Here is a 20,151-nt window from a genome sequence, read left to right as displayed (position 1 = left end):
TGACTTCCATCTACCCAACTTCTTAATGGATGGTGGTGGAAAGCCCGATGCTGCTGCGCATGTGGTGGCTCCTATCCTAAATGAATGCGTTCCAAAATTCCCTGGGTCGCGCCCCGCCTTCAGCAAACATTTGCGTAGTACTGCAGAGAATTGGAATGGGGTCAGAGGGGAGCTGTCCTGATGAACTAATAAAGTTTTGCTTCCAGTGGGCCTCCATGTTAGGTAGTCCCTGATGTTTGCTACCGGGCAAGTCTGGAGCGAGTCCACCTGTACCAGAGTGATTGCCTGCCCCCTGCCCAACTGGTCTGTCTTAGAGCTGTGAATAATGAACCGAAGGGTATTTCCTGACAGTGAAACCCTGCTGAGCAGGAGTCCGCAACCCGCTGGGGAGTTTTTGGAGGGGACTACCAATTCGCATACTCTCAGTGCCCCAAAGAAAGCCAGTGTGAATGCTGCTTGGAATAATCTGATCTCATACCGTGATTTGCACACGATCGCCAGAGCATGCCAAATTCCCAGCAGCATGTCATGTGTTATTAGCAGTCTCTTGTCTGGTCTAGCTCCGCACTAACGCCGCCACCCTTCTAATAACTTTCTGACCATAAACTTATTCTTTGGGTCTCCCCACCCCGCAATCTTTGTAAAAAATGAGAATGCAGTCAGGTGTCTGGCTACTGAGGCGTGCGACCCTCCTGCATTCTTTTCGTGTATGATGTAGTCCACTATCGCACTGTCTGGCACCGGGCCTCCGCACCATCCTTGCGTAGCCAGGAAAGAGGCGACTCTCTGGTAGCCCGCTGAATATGTCATCCATGTTCTTGGTGCCAGTGAATGTCTCAACAATCGCCAGGCCTCTGGGCTCCGAAACTCCAAAGGTATTCGGGGACAGTCTCTCCTCCTTCCGCCTCGGCGTGCGGGGCCAATTTCCGGAACACTTCCCACTTGGAACGAGAAAGAGCATCGGCAATTGGGTTGCTTGCACCAGGAACATGCTTTGCGCGGAACAAAATATTGTTGAATAAGCACAACAGTACCAGCTCGCACATCAGGTCTACCACTCGGGGGCAGCGCGCAGTTTGCCTATTAATTACGTCTACCACTGCCCTGTTGTCCGACCAGAAGACTACTCTCCTGTTGCCTAGCCTCTCCTTCCATATGGACACTGCTACTACTATCAGGAAGAGTTCCAGGAATGTGATGTTTCTCGTGATGGGACCTCCTTTCCAACTCTGCGGCCATACCCTCGCGCACCAGGCTCCCTGGAAATAAATCCTAAAACCGATGCCGCCGGCTGCATCGGTATATAGCTGCAAATCGGCATTGGTTATTGGGGCATCTAACCATACTACTCTGCCATTGAAGTTGCTCAGGAACATGTCCCATACCCTGAGGTCGTCCTTCATGGACCTGGTCATCCTAATATGATGGAAAGGTTTCCGAACCCCTGACATTGAGCTGGATAACCTGCGCAGGAATGTCCTGCCCATGATGATCACTCTGCACGCAAAGTTAAGGTTACCCACTAACGATTGCATCTCTCGCAGTGTTACCTTTTCTTTGTCCAAGGCCTCCGCAATGAGAGTTTTTAGCTTATTAAGTTTATCGAGGGGGAGCCTTGACACCATGTCGCAGGAATCCAGAATTGCAGTCGCGTGCATGGGCCCCAAGTTTTCTCTTTCGCTAGGGGAATACCGAATGACTGTGCTATGGTGCGGAAATGGTTAAGCGTGGAATGGCATGTGTCACTGGTTGCTGGACCCACGAATAGGAAATCGTCCAAGTAGCGAATGATATTCTTACTCCCCGAGGCCCGCTCCATGACCCAGTGCAGAAATGTGCTGAAACATTCAAACAAGGAGCAGGACACCGAGCAACCCATGGGCATGCACTTATCATAATAGTACTGACCCTCAAACTTAAAGCCCAGTATGGGGAAGTTGTCTGGGTGCACTGGCAGAAGTCAAAAGGCCGACTCAATGTCTGCCTTGGCCATGAGGGATCCCTGCCCTGCTCGCCTCAGTAACTGCACTGCCATGTCAAAAGAGGCATATTGTACTGAGCCTGCCTCGGGGGGGGGGGGGGGGGGGGGGAGAAAATCATTCACAGAGTCACCTGCTGGATAGGATAGGTTGTGTATGAGCCTGTATTTGCCAGGGTCCTTCTTGGGGATAATGGCTAACGGGGACACAATGAACCTGTCGAAGGGCTGATTAGGGAAAGGGCCCGCTACTCTGCCAAGGTTCACTTCCTTATTGATTCGCGCCCGAGCCTCCAAGCGCAGTCACATCACTGATGGGGAGTTCCTAACTGCTCTTCTGAGCCTCATGCAGTAATAAGGTATTCTAAAACCTTGGGTAAAGCCTTTTTCAAGTGTGTGGGCATCCTTCCTACGCAGGTATTGTGCCAACCACGGCCGCATAGTGGTCAGGTTGACCAGGGAGGGGGCTTTACAACTGTTAAGGACGTTACAGCTGGGTGACTGGCCTACTATCAGGGGGTTTCTTAGCGCACTTGTTGGCGGGATGTGGGGCACCACAAGTGGCACAAGCGTGCCTGAATTTGCAGTTCGGCAGGGAGCAGGCGGATCGGTTGAAACGCCAACAGATCCCCTCCTGGACACCCTTTGTTCTCCCCACGCCACTGAACCCCCCTGATCGAAAGGGCCTGCTCTGTGTGTATTGCCATCTCTCTGTTCGTCATGGTGTATAACCAGAGGTCGACATCCTTGGAGCCCCACCCCAGTGAAGGATCCTCCTCCATCCTGTCCCTGTATTCCTCATCGTATTTTAGCCATCTGTAACCCTCATAGTCCTTGTATGCCTGCATTATGCTGTGTGCATAAGCCAGCATAGGGCTATATTGTGTCGGGTCAGAGTGACCGGCTACATCTATCACCCTGAGGAATGCCCTAAGCCAATTAAACAGGGTTCTAGGCACCACTTTTGCCCATGCAGCTGCAGGCTCTTTTCTATTCTTATTCCTTTTCTTACCCCTCTTCCTTCCTTCAAGCACCTGAAATATGTCAAAAAACTTTCTCCTTTTTATCTTTTTCATGGTTGCTTTGGGGACCATCCTCCATAGGCGCGGTAGGGCAGCCAACGGCGGGGGACATGCATCCCTGACACCGGCAGCTGCCCCGCCTGCTCCCTGCGCCTCATCTTCCTCATCCGATGAGGAAGAGGAGGATGAGGAATCGGAACTACTGTCGCTGCTAGAGTCTCTCCGCCTACTCCTCTTCCTTCCCTTCCCCCTCTTTTTCTTCTTCTCTTTCTTGTCTTTTACTGGCCTCGCATTGTTGTTAGCGGGCATAAGTTGACCCCCGCTGTCACCACCTCCCCCCAAGTGTGAGTCTCGTCCTCCAATGATCATTGCACTACACCCCTCAAGCCAGCCCGCCCCCTCACCATTGTTTATATTAACATTCGTGTCATATTGCGTGTGCACTCCGCTGGACGTACCTGTGGTATCCGTCAGCAGGGGGTATCTCCACTCTGGGTTGTCCGTTAAGCCTCGCGGCTCTCCCCTGCTCAATTGCATTGGGTTTTGTCCCGGGGGGCTACAGTTTTGCCCGCTGTCGAGTGCGTGCTCAGTCCTCACCATAGATGGTTTGGGGCACACGTAGCCAGGGTCTGGGGTACCCAGGGCCATTGCTGGCGATGGGAGAGGGGCAGCACCTTTCGTGAAGGTCGATTGTCGGGGCTGGAAAGGGGCGGCACCGTAACCCAGCCATGCACCATAGTGATGGGGTTGCTGGGGGTAAACCCAACTCTGGCCATATGGGAATAGGGCCGGACCCGGATGCTGCCAATGCCCAGCCGCAGGCCCCGGGCATTCCACTACCTGTGCTACAGAGTTTTGCATCATCGGGTGCGGCAATGCCCATCCCGGAACTGAAGTGGGGTTCTGCCAATGTCCTGACGTGTCCGGTCCCAGCAGGTGCGGGAGACTCCCCACATTTTCGGCTGTGTTACTCTTCGACTCTGTGGGATCTACGCCCGCTGCTGCCTGCCGGGGTGCTGCCTGTGCTCGCAATCCAATGGTCTTCTTCTGTCCTTTCTTTTTATTCGATCTCACCTCCGGTGTTGTAAACAAGGCCTGCCCTGTTGTATCAGTTTTGGCTTTCTTTTTCTGGCCTTTTGCTTTGCTTGGGACCACCGGTCGCGTCGACTCTGGCGTGATGGCACTTGTGTGCTCTGTGTTTGGCGCTGCTGCGTCTCGCTGCTGTTGAGTTGCACTCTGTTCTTCCTCGATTATCCGTTCGCCTGCTTCTGCGTTGTCTGAGGTCGTTGCCGCTTCCATTCTGCTCGAGGAAGGGGGGGTGGTAACAGGGTCAAAGATAAGGGATCTAAGTAGACTGAAACAAGAAAATATGTTAAAACCATATCCCGTAATACTTTCATTACATGTGTAAAAATGCTGAAGTGGGATTTGTGCAGCGCTGCGTATGCCTTGTAGCGCTATAGAAATGCTAAATAGTAGTAGTAGTAATTTGAACCTGGGACCCCTGGTTTACAATCCAGTGCAGAGACCACTAGGCTGCTCTTCAGACCTGCTGGCTGCTGTGTCCCGAATGCCTCTATTTTATTTGATTTATTTATGTATTTATTTATTTATTTTTGCTTGCCGGTACTGATGACCCCAATTCTGGAGGCCATCCGAATTCTGCCCACTCCAATATGGCCGTCCTGAGTACATCCCATAACTCCTTGTCTGACTCCCCAAGATGACCGCCCCCTGTGTGCTCTGACCAATATGGCTGCCCTGTGTACTTCCTTTCACTCTTGGGACAGCCCATTTGCCTACACAGGGAACTAACGAATGATTGCTGTGGTGACTGGGAGGTAGGGAACCATTTTAACAAAATTAACAAAACCTCCTTTGAATTTAGACTGGTTTTTTTTTTGCAAAGGGTAGGGTTACCATTTGTCCGGATTTCCCCGGACATGTCCTCTTTTTGAGGGCGCCGTCGGGAGTCCGGGTGGATTTCTTCGTTTGCTGGCTTTGTCCATGTTTTCTCCAAGTCCTCCGCTCCTCCTCCTGACTCTCAGTCTCCTCCCCTCGTCCGACGTGCAGCGTCCGTGCGTGACGTGCCCGCCCCAGTCAGCTGATTAGTTGATCCGCCCTCCGTCCTCCGTCCTGCAGCACGAGTCGACTCATGCACGCAGGCAGGCGCGCAGTGCAGCGCTTCAGTTCTACTGCCTGCCGCCTGCAGCCGCCGCCATATCGACGACAAGGACCACGAGGTCAATTTGTTTTTTATCCGACTCGTCTGGGTCCGGGTCGGACAGAGCCACTTTCTTTCGGATCGGATGATGTAGCTAGCAGGTAACTTCACTTGGTAGTTGGTAGTAGGCAGGCTGCCACCCATGTTGTGGCCCAGGCCATGCGGTCGCGGTGGGGGGACGTGGCGGGGGAAGGGGGGAGAACCGGAGAAGTAGAAGAAAACTGGGGCCCACCTGGGGGGGGGGGGGGGAGACCAGAATGGAACTGGGTAATTGGCATCTCTCCCCGTTGATTAAAATAAAATCACCTCCTGTCCTCGATTTCATTGGGAACAAAGGTGCACAAATAGTTTCTCCTGCAGCTTCTCTGTGCTACCTTTTTCAACTCTCCTCAGGGCTTACATTACCATTCCTCTCCTCATCTATACAAGTTGTATCCTATCATGCTGGGTTTTTTTCTTTTTCTGTTAAACTTTTTATTGTCCATGGTGTTTCTCTTAAAAGTGCCCCCCAGAAGGGAACGTAGAAGCGTGTAAGGGGGGGGGGGGGGGGGGGGCGAGAGAGCTGGCAAAAGGTGGATGGTGGAGAATGCTAATATATTGATAGTGGAGAATGCTAATATATTGATATCGGATTGAAGTAGAGAAATTAAAGTAGGTGGGTTTCTGCCTGAGAGGCAGGAGATAGAGGGGTGGGCCACCCATGGAGAGAACATGGACCTTGCTGGGACTCAACAAGGGGAAGAAGGCAGAGGTTTGGGAAAGAGAATTTAAGAAGGTAGAATGAATGCTGCAGCTAAAGTCTTTAGAACAGCTGAACTAGAAATGCCGAAATGAAACTGTTCATTTACTGATATGATGAAAGCGAAATATCCATGCTTTCGTTCAGGTCGACATGACAGGGAAGCGGAATGCATAACATGTGGTGGTGGGACTTATATTTCTGTTGCGCATAAAGGTACACTTGATTTAGAGGCGCATATCAGAATGTTGAAACATGTTAAGAATGTTCGGGGAGAAAGCTCATCTATGAAACTTACAGATTTTTTCATAACACAGTATTCCAAAATTGATGATTCTGTTTCGGCTGTTGAAGGAACATTGGCGTTTCATGCAGTTAAACATCATCATAGCTATAAATCTATGGACTGCAGTTGCAGGTTAGTAAAAACAGTATTACCTGAGTCCAACATTGCACGAAAAATATCATGTGCACGAACAAAAACCGAAGCAATTGTTAATAGTGTGCTGGCTCCGCATTCCGTTGATGTGGTTGTAAAAGCACTAAGCTGTGTAAGCTTCTGTGCGGTCGCGACAGATGGTAGTAATCATGGATCTCAGAAGTTGTTTCCAATTCTTATTTACTACTTCGATTGGAAAAATGGTGGTTTACAGTCGAAACTCATTGATGTGCATAGCACTCCAGTTGAAACTGCAGAAAGAATTTCAACGTGCATTAAGAACACCTTGGACAGACATAGCTTATTTCAGAAGTGTATAGCCTTTGCAAGAGATAATTGTAATACTAATTTTGGAGGTGTTCAGCATAGAGATACTGGCAAGAATGTGTTTGCTAATTTAAAGAAGATGAAAGGAAAAAGCAGTGTGCAATGGTACATTAGTTGGAACAGGTTGTCCATCACATGTTTTGAATAACTGCATTCAGCATGGTGCTGATACACTTGATGTTGATATTGAGTCAATAGTTTTAAAAATTTACAACTATTTCTCAATCTACATTGTTCGAACTGAACATTTAAAAGAGTACTGTGAATTTGTTGAAGTGGAATATCGTCAGCTACTTTATCACTGCAAGACTCGATGGCTGTCTTTGTTTCCTAGCATCCATCGCATGTTACAGATATTTCCAACCTTGAAGTCTTTCTTTTTGTCTCAAGAAATGCCACCTGCTGTGATCCGAAATTTCTTTGAAAATGATCTTAGTGAGATTTACCTTTGGCATAAGCATTCGCTGATGAATGTGTTCCATTCACACATTGAAAAAATTGAACGTGAAAATAATTCACTACTGGAGGTTATGAACTGCCTTAAATCTGTCCAGTCTGTTCTCACATGTCGAGCACAACAGAGTTTCATGTCACTAAAGGTGAAGGAGTTGTTAAAGAAGTTGTATCAAGATGGACTGGATGACCACTGTGAAGCGTTTTGTTCACAAGTAGCCTCGCTGTACACCACATGTTTGAAATATTTGGAAATGTGGACCGTGCCACTGGAGGAGTTCACTGTATTTTCATGGATGGCTTTCACTAAAATTCCAAGTTGGGATGAAGTTCTTGCAACTGTGGCATATCTCAAAGAAAAGGAAATAGACATTGACGATAGCAAATGTTTTGATCAGTTCTGCAACTTGAAGAGATTTGTTGAGTCAAACCAAAATGAAGATTTTGAAAAGTTACTGTCACATGAGAAATGGGTGAAGTACTTCAACAGATGCAAGACTGAGGAATGTTTCTCAGAACTTCTTATCATTGCAGAGTTTTTCTTTGCGATTCCATCACATAATGCTAACACTGAACGAGTTTTTTCCTTAATGCAGAGCCAATGGACAAAGGAGAGAAACAAACTTCTGGTTGAATCTGTAAAGGGAATTCTCTTTGTGCACCACAACTTTAAGCATATGACATGCAAAGACTTTCATATGTATATCAAGTGCCAACCAAAGTTGTTGCAGAATATCCGTTCTTCTGATAAGTATTCAAGTGCTCAAACTAAGTCAAATTTTCATTCAGAAACCTTTGAAACGTAGATTGTCTACTGCTGCTGCAGTGTCATGAGAGAGGTTTGCACTGCATGTGGGTATCCTGGAAATCTGGCTGGGGAGCTTCCAGGACCACTGCATGCAAACTTTGCAAATCTCTTTCATGAATATTTATTGTGGGTATCCTGAAAACCTGACTGGCTGGAAAGTGGGTGCCTCCAGGAGTATGGACCAGGTTTGGGAACCACTGCAATTCTCTGTTGTACGGTACACTCAATACAGCTGCTTGTCAACTTTTTGCAGTTTTGCTGCTTTTATAGTTGTAAGAGGTTTTACACTAGATAGTTGGTCTACCTCCATTTTCTGTGGGTTTTATTTGTCCCGTTCCCGTGCAGGTCTCTGTTTTACACTTCAATTGTTCCTGTGCAATTGATATACTGCTGAATCCTGCATTAAACATTACTGTTTGTTGTGCTTTTAGATGTCAATTAAAGCCGAACCCTTGTGTTTCAACGTTATTAGTCTACCTCCATTTTCTTGTGGGCACTATTCCATGGTTGGTTAAATGGTGCCACAATTGTTATTTCTGTTTGGACTCATTGAATCCTGTGTTAAACATTACTGTTTGTTGTGCTTTTAGATGTCAATTAAAGCCGAACCCTTGTGTTTCAACTCTATTGGTCTACCTCCATTTTCTTGTGGGTTTTATTTGTCCATGCAAATGGGGGCAAACAGTTGTTCAAAAACTTGAAATCTGACATAAAATTGCTACTAACAGTTCAAGCGGCAGCTTCGCGAGACTTCCATTGAAGTCTTGCATAGGGGGCGGGGCAGAGGTGTGCAGGGGGCGGGAAAGGGAAGCAGTGCAACGGTGAGGCACTGGGAGGGGGTGGGCGTACTGTCCGACTGCATGACGCCTCCCTCTAATCCGGTGTGGCCGCAATTGGGGATCCAAAAGTTGTTTTTTTTTTAATCCCTACCCTGAGCCCCCCGTGGCACGGATGCCTATACTCACTGCGAGGACCGCGCGACGCTGGTTCCGCAGCTCCGATCCATGACGCTGAGACCGAGACACCACGTGGCTTTGTTGCCGATCGGCTGGGCACAAGCCCGCATTTGCGTTGTATGCGTCGGGGACGATCTGGACCGCTTCTCTCGCGTTCCGGTGCCTGGGCTCAAGTTTGCCACCTCTGGATTACAAGACCGGTGCTCAAGTCGCTGCCAGGAATCGCCGTGCTGCAGGCTGCTGCCCAGATGCCCAAAGAGGACATCTGGGCTCCGTCCAGGGGTTATAAACCCCCTTTTCCTCCCCACCCACCTCAGCGGGGTGCTGCTGTGCGGCGGGAAATTCCCCACGCTCGCACCCCGCTGACTCCTTTGCGCATGCCCATCGGGGCACGGCGCCATGTTAGTGTTGGCTCCGTGCACCCAGGGGGCACTGCGCCTTGATAGTCTCAAGATAGCTTCTTTATCTTGTAAGAAAACAAAAGAGTAGCTCTTCCCAATATTTCCACTTGAAAGGATTCAAGTAAAGTTGAAACATTCAAGTTCTTAAAGTCTTCCACAGATGAAGAAGTAATGTAGTATATCTTTTGTAACAGAGGCATATTAGAATCTGGGTATTTTAATACTGATGTTAAAAAAATATTAAATAATTCCTTTGGTGAAAGCAATCTTGAAATTGGAAAGTAAACACAGGTTCAAATTTCTGCTTGCATTCTCAAGATTCTCTATTTTGGTTCCTGCACCCCTTTAACTGATCAATGAAACATTCGCACTCCGTTCCTAAAGCACGTGTCCACTAGTGAATACTGACAGCTACATATGTCACTGAAATTACAGTAGTAGGTAGTTATACTATTAAAGAAGTCACACTTAAAGCTACAATGCTATTTACATTGTACATAATTTACCTGGGAAATTTCCTTTGAAAACTTTCCTAATAACTGCTTTCACTCTGCCTAGAAAGTTTCAATAAATTGCCTCAAATTTCAAGACCCTTCATCCCTTTTGACCTCTTTACAAATCCCTTGGGGACGTTGGCACCATTGGTTAAGAACCCCTTAGAGGGTTATTTTAGAAGAGAGAGAGTGTGAACAAGGGGAAGGAAGAAGAGCTGAGAGAAGGGTGAGGAAAGAAGAGGACAGAGAAGCAAGGAGGAAGAGGTAGAGAAGAGATGAGGGATGAGATGAAAGATGAAAGAATTATGGAAAGGTGGGGAAAGTTGAGTGAGGGGGTAGGAAGAATAGTGAGAGGAAGAAAGGAGCAAGAGGTGCATGAGAGAGCAGGAAGGAAGGGAGAGGAGAATGGAAGAATTTCAGCAGGCCCAAGCCTCAGCTTGCCTGCTGATATTGCTGCCTGGATGTCTCACTGCCATCTGAAACTAAACATAACCAAGACTGAGCTTCTTATCTTCTCCCATTCTCTGTCTCTGTGGATAACACTCTCATCCTCCCTACTAATCAGCTTGTAATCTTGGGGTCATCTTTGACTTCTCTCTCTTTCTCTGCACATATCCAACAGACTGCTAAAACCTGTCGTTTCTCTATAACATCACAAAAATTTGTCCTTTCCTTTCTGAGCATACTACCAAAACCCTTATCCACACTGTTGTCACTTCTTGCTTAGACTACTGCAACTTGTTTCTCACAGGTCTCCCACTAAACCATCTCTCTCCCCTTCAATCTTTTCAAAATTCTGCTGCACAACTTATATTCTGCTGCAGTTGCTATGCTATTAGCCCTCTCCTCAAGTCACTTCATTGGCTCCCTATCCATTTCCGCATACAGGTCAAACTCCTCTTATTGACTTAGAAGCGCATTCACTCTGCAGCTCCTCAGTACCTCTCCACTCTTATCTCTCCCTACACTCCTCCCCGCTCACTGGATACCTTCTCCTACACTGCCAACTCCATTCCATTTATCTTGCTGCACCAAACACCTGGAACAAGCTCCATCTCTGGCCATCTTCAAATCTAAGCTAACAGCCTACCTTTTTTAGGCTGCTTTTAATTTCTATCCCCTATTCACTTGTTCAGTACCCATGTCTGTTTTATCATTCCCACCTTAAGTAATTCCCTTATCCCTTATTTGTCCTGATTAGATTGTAAGCTCTGTTTAGCAGGGACTGTCTCTTCATGTTCAAGTGTACAGTGTTGCATACATCTAGCAGCACTACAGAAATGATAAGTAGTAGTAATATAGGTAGATAAAGAAAAACACAAGAAAAGGGAAAAACAAAAGAAATGGAACCTATAACATAAGCATAAGAAAGATATCCAGATAGAAAAATCTAGACTAAAATAAATGACAGAAGAAAACAATTAGAATGAAAGGGGAGTAGAAATGTGGAAAAAGATACAATGAATTAATAAGGAATGGCTAGATAAATGAAAATAAATCGAAATAAAAGAATAAAGAGAAGAGTTAAGAAATTGAAGACGGTTCAAGAAAGAAACACAAAGAAAGTCAATAAGAATAGATTAAGACATACAAAGCTTGAAAATATTATATTGAAATACCTTGCTGCACTTCCAACAAAACGGGGGGAGGATTGAGGCTGGTAGAGTTACATTTGGAAGGAGGGGGTTGGTGGCATGATATTGTGTATGTGAGAAAATGAGAGTGAGTGTCAGTGGGGGGGGGGGGGGGGGGGAGTTAATCAAGGCCAATCTGAGGGAAAGTGAAGAAAATTCATTCCCCCACCACCAACTGAGCTCCTTTCCCCTTGTCCTCTCAAAACCAAACAAGCAAATTGTACCTATGAGAGAATGAGAGAAAGCAAGAGAGAATTTTTGTGAAAGAGGGCAATGAATTGTTTTATGAAAACAAGGTACTTACCATCTATTGGGAGCATCTGAACAGATCCAGAATCTTCCTGCAGGTGTGGCGGAACGTCATCAGATTCAGAGATTTGGTTGGGCACGTTAGTGGAAACACCTATAATATTCAATATCAGTGCAATTAGGTTATTTAACTTCTGTGCTGCTTCCTGCAAAGTCTACCTGTTGGGGGTGGGGGGGGGAGGTGGAGAGAGGAAGCTGGAAAGTAAATGTATTCAGCTGAATAAATTTACAGCAAAGATGATTTTGGGAGGTCTGGATATGAACAGCATTTGATAATTCTGGAAATATTACTGGCTCTTCCACATCTATCAACTTTCACTCACTATGGTTCTGGTCCTGCCCCCTTTTGGTTTCTCAGTTTCAAGTCTTTTCACTTCTTGCACCTTTTTGTTGAACAGACTTCATTCCAAAGTCCAGATGTTCCTAATGTACCTCCTCCAGTCCAGGTTAATAGTTTACCACCTAAGACTTCTCTACTCACTCCTCTGACTCCTTAGTATTGCTCAGCCACAGCTTTCACAGTCTATGTCCACTTTTCTACTCATCCCATAGCTTTTCTATATTTGTACATCTTTGCATGTGTGCTAGTACTGTTGTGAACCAAACAAAACCCAAACATCAATTAAGCATGCAAAAGAGGTGCAAATTCTCAAAAGAATAATTTCACTCATCCTATATAATAATTCTCACCACCAACGTTCTAATGTGGGACTGCCTGTGTCCGTGGCTCCTGGAGTTGCTGAGCTAGGCTCCGTAGCCAGGATGTCACTAACAGCTGATTCCCAGGCAGGGGGAGGAGTATTGCCCTACTCCTCCCCCTGCCTGGGAATCAGCTGTCAGTGTGCCGATCCCTGCCACTTCGGAGCAAGTGGCAGGGAGCAGCGCATCAAGAAACTACAAGCGCAGCACCACAGAACACCCCCCCCCCCCCCCGCTGTATCACCCAATCCCCCCCCCCCGGCACATCAAACACCCTCTCCCCCGAAGCACATCAAACACCCCTCTCCCCCGAAGCACATCAACACACACACCCTCCCCCCCCCCAGCGCATCAAACCCCATCGCCACCCGCAGATGCCAGTAGTAACGCTGTCCGGTCGCTGCTGCTTCTCCTGTTGAGCAGCAGCGGCCGCTACAAAAAGAAAAGAAGCGATAAATATTTTTAAACCCAGCCCAAATCATTCCAAAATGCCCGAGTCTTACAACGCAGTCTCTGCAGCCGCTCCTCCTCTTGCCCCCACATCACTGCCCCTGGAGTAAGACCCCGGAGTGCAGTGACGTGACAGGCGAGAGAAGGAGCAGCTGCAGAGACTGCATTGTAAGACTCAGGCATTTGCGAATGATTTAGACTGGGTTTAAAAACATTTATCGCTTCTTTTCTTTTTATAGTGGCCGCTGCTGCTCAACAGGGGAAGCAGCAGTGGCCAGACACCGTTACCACTGGCAGCTGCAGGTGGCGAGGGGGTTTGATGCGCCGGGGGGGAGGAAGGGAAGGGTCGCTGGACATGGGTAGCTGGAGGGGGGAGGGGAAGGGGAGAGTCGCTGGACATGGGTAGCTACAGGGGGGGCAGGGGGAGAGGAGGGTCGCTGGACATGGATGGCTGGAGGCGGGGCAGGGGAGAGGGAGGTGGGGAGGGGGTCCTGAGACCAGAGAGGTGGGGGTGGGGTGGGGAGGGGGCCCTGCGAGAGGGGGGTAGGGGCTCACACTCACTCACTGTCTCTCACATACAGTCTCTCTGACACACCCCCTGTCTATCACACTCTATCTCTCTGTCACACACAGACACTCTGTCTCTCACACACTCTGTCTCTCACACAAACACACACACACACTGTCTCTGTCTGTCTCTCTCTCAGTCTCTCTATGACACACACACTTCATCTCTCACAAACATACACACTCCGAGGAAAACCTTGCTAGCGCCCGTTTCATTTGTGTCAGAAACAGGCCTTTTTTACTAGTAAATAAAATGCCTGATGGCTCTTTCAGCATCAGAGAGAGATTTTTCCCGAGAGAGTGAGCGATGTACAGGGCAGATGGCACAGGATGTTAAACACTCACAGTTTACCTTATAATTACCAAACATGCTACAGAATCAGATGTGGGACTGCTTGCTTACTTTTATGGTTCATTTCATTTAAACATTTATATACCGCTTAGACCTAAGTGATTTACAGTTTCGTTTTACAGGTACTGGGACTGTCCTTAGTGGGCTTATAATCTAAGTAGTACATTATACTATGTTGTACCTGGGGCATCAGAGGGTTAAGTGACTTGTCCAGAGTCACACAGAGCTGCAGAGGGAATAGAACCTGGTTCCCCAGGATCTCAACACACTGCTGGCCATCAGGCAGCAGTGGGAATCGAATCCAGTTCCCCAGGTTTGCTACCCACTACACTATTTATTTATTTTATTTATTTATTTAGATTTTGGTCACACCTTTTTCAGTAGTAGCTCAAGGTGAGTTACATTCAGGTACACTGGGTATTTCTCTGTCCCTGGAGGGCTCACAATCTAAGTTTGTACCTGAGGCAATGGAGGGTTAAGTGACTTGCCCAAGGTCACAAGGAGCGGCAGTGGGATTTGAACCAGCCACTTCTGGATTTCAAGACTGGTGTTCTAACCACTAGGTCACTCCTCCACTCCACTAACCATTAGGCCACTCCTCCCCTCCTCATTTCTTCTATTATTAGTGAAAATCTTTCATGTTTGTCTACCCCCCCCCCCCCCCCCCCGGTCTCCCTTTTGCAAGCCCTGCACTAAAACATGATGAGGGATGTATTCACATTGGGACCAACATCCAGCCGGTGACGATCAATATTTTGCTGACCGTCGCTGTTGTTAAACCCGGAAATTCAATGCCGGGCCGTGTTCACGGACCAGCGTTGAATTTCCGGGTTCATGGAGCCAACTAACCCATAACCAGTTAAGTGCGATATTCAGTACTTAACCAGCTATGGGGCATTGCATAAAGATAGGACCGACTTTTATGCGGTCCTATTTATGCAGTTACCCTGACTAGTTAAGTGCTGAATATTTATTTATTTGAGACATTTATATCCCACATTATCTCAAAAAAGTTCAGGTTCAATGTGGCTAACAGGAAACAATTGCTGCAGTACAATGCAAGGAATGTGAACATACACAAGAAATGGCAGGTGAGAGATTGATTAAATAGAAATGCCTTCAGCAACTTACAAAATAATAGATAATCAGTAACATATCTCAATGTATTTGACAAAGAGCTCCACATCTTAGAAGCCTGGTAGGTAAAACTTGCAGTATGAATAGATGTATAGTGAATATTCTTATAACTTGGATAGTGAAATATAGAAACAAAGAAGTAGCGTGATCAACAGGACACTACCAAAAAAAAACCAGGAGCTGAAAAATAAAAAAAGTGTTCTTTAATAGTAGATAAGACTCGACACGGCACCGTGTTTTGGCGAACAACGCCTGCCTCAGGAATCTACAAGTTAAAATAAAATAACCACATTTAAGTACATGAAAATATATAAAAATAATGTAAATAATATAAATATATAATTATAAAACATAAAAATATACATATTGGCATAAACAGTCATTTATGACAAAACCAAGGGGGTCTTTTACTAAAGCTTAGCTTGAGTTATCTGCAGCAGGGCCCATTTTATTCCTATGGGCCCTGCTACAGATAACTCGAGCTAAGCTTTAGTAAAAGACCCCCCAAGTAAAAACACATATAGCCATCCAGAAACATATTCAAAACCATACTGAATACAGCATATTGTTATAGATGTTCACATTCACCCCCGTCTTGGCTTTTATCTGTACATTACCCTACTGGTTGGATCCTGACTTGTTTTTTACATACATACTTTATATTTTTTCCATTTGCACTGTTCACTGACTGCCTCCTTCTGCTGTTTTACTCGATTTTCCTCTTAGGTATATATATATATTTTTTCTTTCCTAGTGTTTTCATGGCGTTTGCATTTATGTGTACATTACCCTCCTGCACTGCTCTACGTCTCCTGATAGTTTCACTTTGCCTCCCTGTCTTTGCCACCCTTTTACATTTAAATATCTATCTCAGCACTAGCTCACTCATCTTTTACACATTGGACTAGATTCTCCTCTCTAGTATATTTATCTTTTGTGCTGCCATTATTTATTTATCCATTTTCATGCCTTTTTTCCACCCTTATGGCACCCTGGTGTTTATTTTATTTATTTATTTTTGTTACATTTGTACCCCGCTCTTTCCCACTCATGGCAGGCTCAATGCGGCTTACATGGGGCAATGGAGGGTTAGGTGACTTGCCCAGAGTCACAGGGAGCTGCCTGTGCCTGAAGTGGGAATCGAACTCAGTTCCTCAGTTCCCTAGGACCAAAGTCCACCACCCTAACCACTAGGCCACTCCTCCATATTCACACCCAGCTGGGCTCTGATCCGGATATTATTTATTTCCATCCGGTCCTGATTTGCACTTTATAGACTCACTTCATGTTCTTTTTATTTGCACATTTCACTGACTGTCTCCCTCTGCAGTCTTGTCTCAGTGTTCTATGTATCTCTTCCTTTTTTGTTTCTTCATTCGTTGTTTTGCACCATTTTTGCACCAGTACTTTTGTAGCTCACAGCATCTTTCCTTTTGCACCAGCATCAGTGTAGCTCACCACATTTTTACTTCTATCACGCTACACTCCCCCCCTTTTTTACTTATACTTTACTTTTTACAATATTACCAACTTTTTTGTTGCTTCCCGTTATTTAGACCTGCCTTCTCCCTTTCTCTTGTCTCTACAGTTTTGTTTGTGCTTTTTACCAACGTATTTTGTATATTCACCCATCATTAGACTTTTTAAAGGTATGTACCTTCTCTCATTGATTCTGTCCTTTTTTTGTTCCTGTAGCTTTTATGTCACCATAGTACATTTTTTCTGTTAACTCTTTATACCTCCCTTTGTATTTAATTTTTCCTCAGCTTTATATGTATATTGTTCATCAGTCTTTTTTCTTAAACACACATACTGCATTCTCTCTGACTCTAGGCTTGATTTGGTTCGCTGTCTCTTCAGTTCCACCTACTGGCGTTTACCACATACAGGTCAGCACTACATGTTCATCCATCTATAACAATATGCTGTATTCAATATGCTTTTGAATATGTTTCTGGATAGCTATATGTGTTTTACTTGGTTTTGTCATAAATGACTGTTTATGCCAATATGTACATTTTTATGTTTTATAATTATATATTCATATTCTTTACATTATTTTGTTTTACACATTTTCATGTACTTAAATTTGTATATTTTATTTTAACTTGTAGACTCCCGAGGCAGGCGTTGTTCGCCGTAACACAATGCCATGTCGAGTCTTATCTACTATTAAAGAACACGTTTTATTTTTCGTCTTCTTGGGGTTTTTTTGGAAGTGTCCTGTTGATCACACTACTTCTTTGTTTCTGTATTTCCCCTTGTAGCGGATCCAGTTTCTCCACTTTTGTGGCTGTCTTTTAACTTGGATAGTGAAGCATAAGATATTACCTAGATATAGGAAATGCATTTCATGAAGGCAGTTCTGTCAGGTTCTGCATGTAACTAGAGAACAGGCCATACAAAATTTGGTAAACAAGTACACAAAGCTTAAACGTGATCCGAGAATTTATTGGACGCCAATGCAATTTAACCAGGAAAGGAGTTGCCCTAGAATGGTGGGGAGCTCCACACACACAAGGCAGGCAGCGGTATTCTGCACTGATTGTAATTTGCTGACTAAGGAGCACTTCAAACCTGAGTAAACAGCACTGCAATAATCAAATCTGGAAATGACTAATGTTAGGACCAAAGAATGCAAGACAGAGCTCGAAAGGAAAGGGCACAATCGCTTCAAACTCCACAATGTACTGAAGACACAAGAAACCACCTTAAGACAACTGAGGTTCAAAGGACAGATACTGGTCAATGGTTATACCTAGGATTTTCATAGTAGTAGCTAACAGGCAAGTTACATTATCTATCATGAAATTGTGAATAACCACAGGGTGATAGGGATTATTCAGAATCAGGAATGTGGTTTTGTCTTTGTTAAGTTTAAGTTTGAATTCAGCAACCCAGGATTCCATCAGATTCAAGCCAGATTTGATGGTAGGCAAGATGTCTGATAAATTCTCAAAAAACAGAATATAAATGGTAACATGAGCATATATTAAGGCCTTAAAACCTCTGGATTCCAGTAAACTACCTAGTGGAGTCATCATCAAATTGAACAGGATAGGGGAAAGGGGGAAGCCCTGAGGAACACCACAAACTGAGGGCCAGGACGGAGACAAAAGACCAGCCTGCTTTACTTGATACTGTCTAGATTTTAGAAATCCACTGAACCACTGCAAAACTGTACCGCAAATACCAAAACGATCCATCACGCTTAGTAAAATGCATTGATCAACTGTATCAAAAGCACTAGACATATCAAACTGCAAAATTAGAATTTTCCTACCTAGGCTCGGTTCTTTCCTGAAATTGGCTACCAGGGTGGTTAATACAGTTTCTGTACTATATGAAGGCCTAAACCAAGATTGAGAGCTATTTAAAATGGAATGTGAGTGAAGGAATTCCATGAGTTAGGCGGACACCAAACCTTCCAAGTGGCTAAAACCAGTCTAAATGAAACCTTGCAGCCCGGTTTGTTTGAGCATCAAGCCTTAAGATAATTTTCAGACAGTCCAATATCTCAGGGTAAAAGCCTATGTAAACTATGCTTTCATTTGTAAGAATTAAGCAGTCAATGTTTACTGACCTTGGAGTGTGAGTATGCAGCTCTTCTCCGTAACATGGCTGGTTGCCAAATGTACAATTCTGCATGTTATTACAGCATTTTGATCATTCCACTTGGGTGTGAACTTAATTACGCTTTCAGCAAAACAGAGGCCATTCTCTCCAATCTGTGATTCTGTAGTGGCTATCTCCATATTAAAGAGTTGCTGTGATTTAAACCATCCCACTTGGATATCCCTGGGTGCAAAATCAGCAATTTGAACTCTCAGAGTTTGTAACTTATTGACTTCCATGCAGAGAGGAATCTTTTCAATCTCAAACACAGTAGGATACATAGCTAAGTAAAGAAAAGCAAACAAAGAGCACAGTTGCTAAATTCTATTAATCAATATCCTCTCTTATGTGGCAAATTTCCAAACTGTCCACTTTAGAACAGGGCCGCCGAGGGGAGGGGAGCAAGATTTCCCGGGCCCAGCTTCCAAGGGAAGTCCAGCACCGGGATCTGCCTCTCTCCTGGTCCTGTGTGTCAGGACCCGGGTGATTGCATTAACATGATAACCCGGGTCCTGGCACACAGGAACAAGAGAGTGACAGACCAAGAGAGGATCTGTCGCAGGAAGGTATGGCGGTGGCTGCCCAAGTGGGGTGGAGTATGGAGTGGCAGCAACCCAAGTGGGGGGGGGGCAGTGCTGCGGCGGCCCTGCCCCTTGCCTGCCTCTGTCTCTTGGTGGCCCTGCTTTAGAACAAACATTGTAGGCACTTCTTCCTGACAACTTTGCCCAAATTTCAAAGTAAAAGTGTGCTTTCAAACTTGCCATGTGTGCGATGTACCCACAATCCATTCCATCTGTCTTTTTTGCAGGTGTAATTTTGCTTGAAAATATGCATTGAAAATTCTAACTTCCCCTCAGTACAGCTAAAAGTAGGTATCTTGATCTACAACCACAAAACCCCTCCCCTTCTCATACTTTTAACATGGTCCTTTATCCTAGCCACTTGGCAGACTGTGTGGTCACCTTTTGTGCTCTCTCCTCCTTCTGCTTCAAATGTCTTTACTATCCTCTCTTTCTCTTCATTGTTGGTGTTCTTTTCTCTCTTCTATTCTGTTTTTATTGATTTATAAACCACTTTGATTTTATGTAAGGCAGTATATTACATGAAAAATAAACTAATCTAAATTTAAGCACCAGTTGCACACTTAAATTTGGAGAATACTAGCAGTTACAGGGGTAAGTGTACACATGCACGCATCAGTGCTACGTGAGCGCTCAGTGCTATTCTATCAATGATGCACACAAGTTGCTTAGCACATAAATGCAAGGGGGATGTTCACAGGGAAGGAACATGGGCAGGGCATGTAAGTTACAAACTAAAGTGCTGCATTTAGGTTCGTGCATTTATGCCTACTATTGACCGAGTGTAAATGGCCACACTTAAATATAGGTGCATTGATGCCAATTTACGCTAGTATTCTATAACTATATATATACAGTGGTGGAAATAAGTATTTGATCCCTTGCTGATTTTGTAAGTTTGCCCACTGACAAAGACATGAGCAGCCCATAATTGAAGGGTAGGTTATTGGTAACAGTGAGAGATAG

The 20,151-nt window shown here is 45.3% G+C and overlaps 1 protein-coding gene and 1 long non-coding RNA gene across 5 annotated transcripts in view; both read right to left on the bottom strand.

Moving 5' to 3' along the window:
- The window catches only part of LOC115468917, a 172,091-nt gene that overhangs the window by 2,304 nt on the left and 149,636 nt on the right, over positions 1 to 20,151 (bottom strand). The window contains exons 10-12 of one of the 4 annotated variants that reach the window (XR_003941932.1): positions 18,573 to 18,887; positions 11,780 to 11,878; positions 6,402 to 6,653 (exon numbers count right to left, since the gene is read on the bottom strand). Coding sequence is in view for 3 of the 4 variants with exons in the window: in XM_030201065.1 (XP_030056925.1) it covers positions 11,780 to 11,878; positions 18,573 to 18,887 (414 nt within the window). In the remaining variant the exon portion in view is untranslated. Of the gene's footprint in view, positions 1 to 6,401; positions 6,654 to 11,779; positions 11,879 to 18,572; positions 18,888 to 20,151 lie in introns of those variants that run through there. The other 3 variants (XM_030201065.1, XM_030201066.1, XM_030201067.1) reach the window with 3 other exon arrangements.
- Positions 12,114 to 13,824, bottom strand: LOC115468921. The gene is made up of 3 exons (XR_003941934.1): positions 13,743 to 13,824; positions 13,025 to 13,028; positions 12,114 to 12,450 (listed from the first exon to the last, which is right to left on the bottom strand). It is a non-coding gene; the product is annotated as an uncharacterized LOC115468921 (long non-coding RNA).

This window comes from Microcaecilia unicolor, chromosome 4 (assembly GCF_901765095.1).
Source record: "Microcaecilia unicolor chromosome 4, aMicUni1.1, whole genome shotgun sequence".
NCBI classification, from domain to species: domain Eukaryota; kingdom Metazoa; phylum Chordata; class Amphibia; order Gymnophiona; family Siphonopidae; genus Microcaecilia; species Microcaecilia unicolor.
The sequence above is the reverse complement of the archived record's forward strand: the minus strand, read 5'-3'. Positions and strand labels throughout refer to the sequence as shown.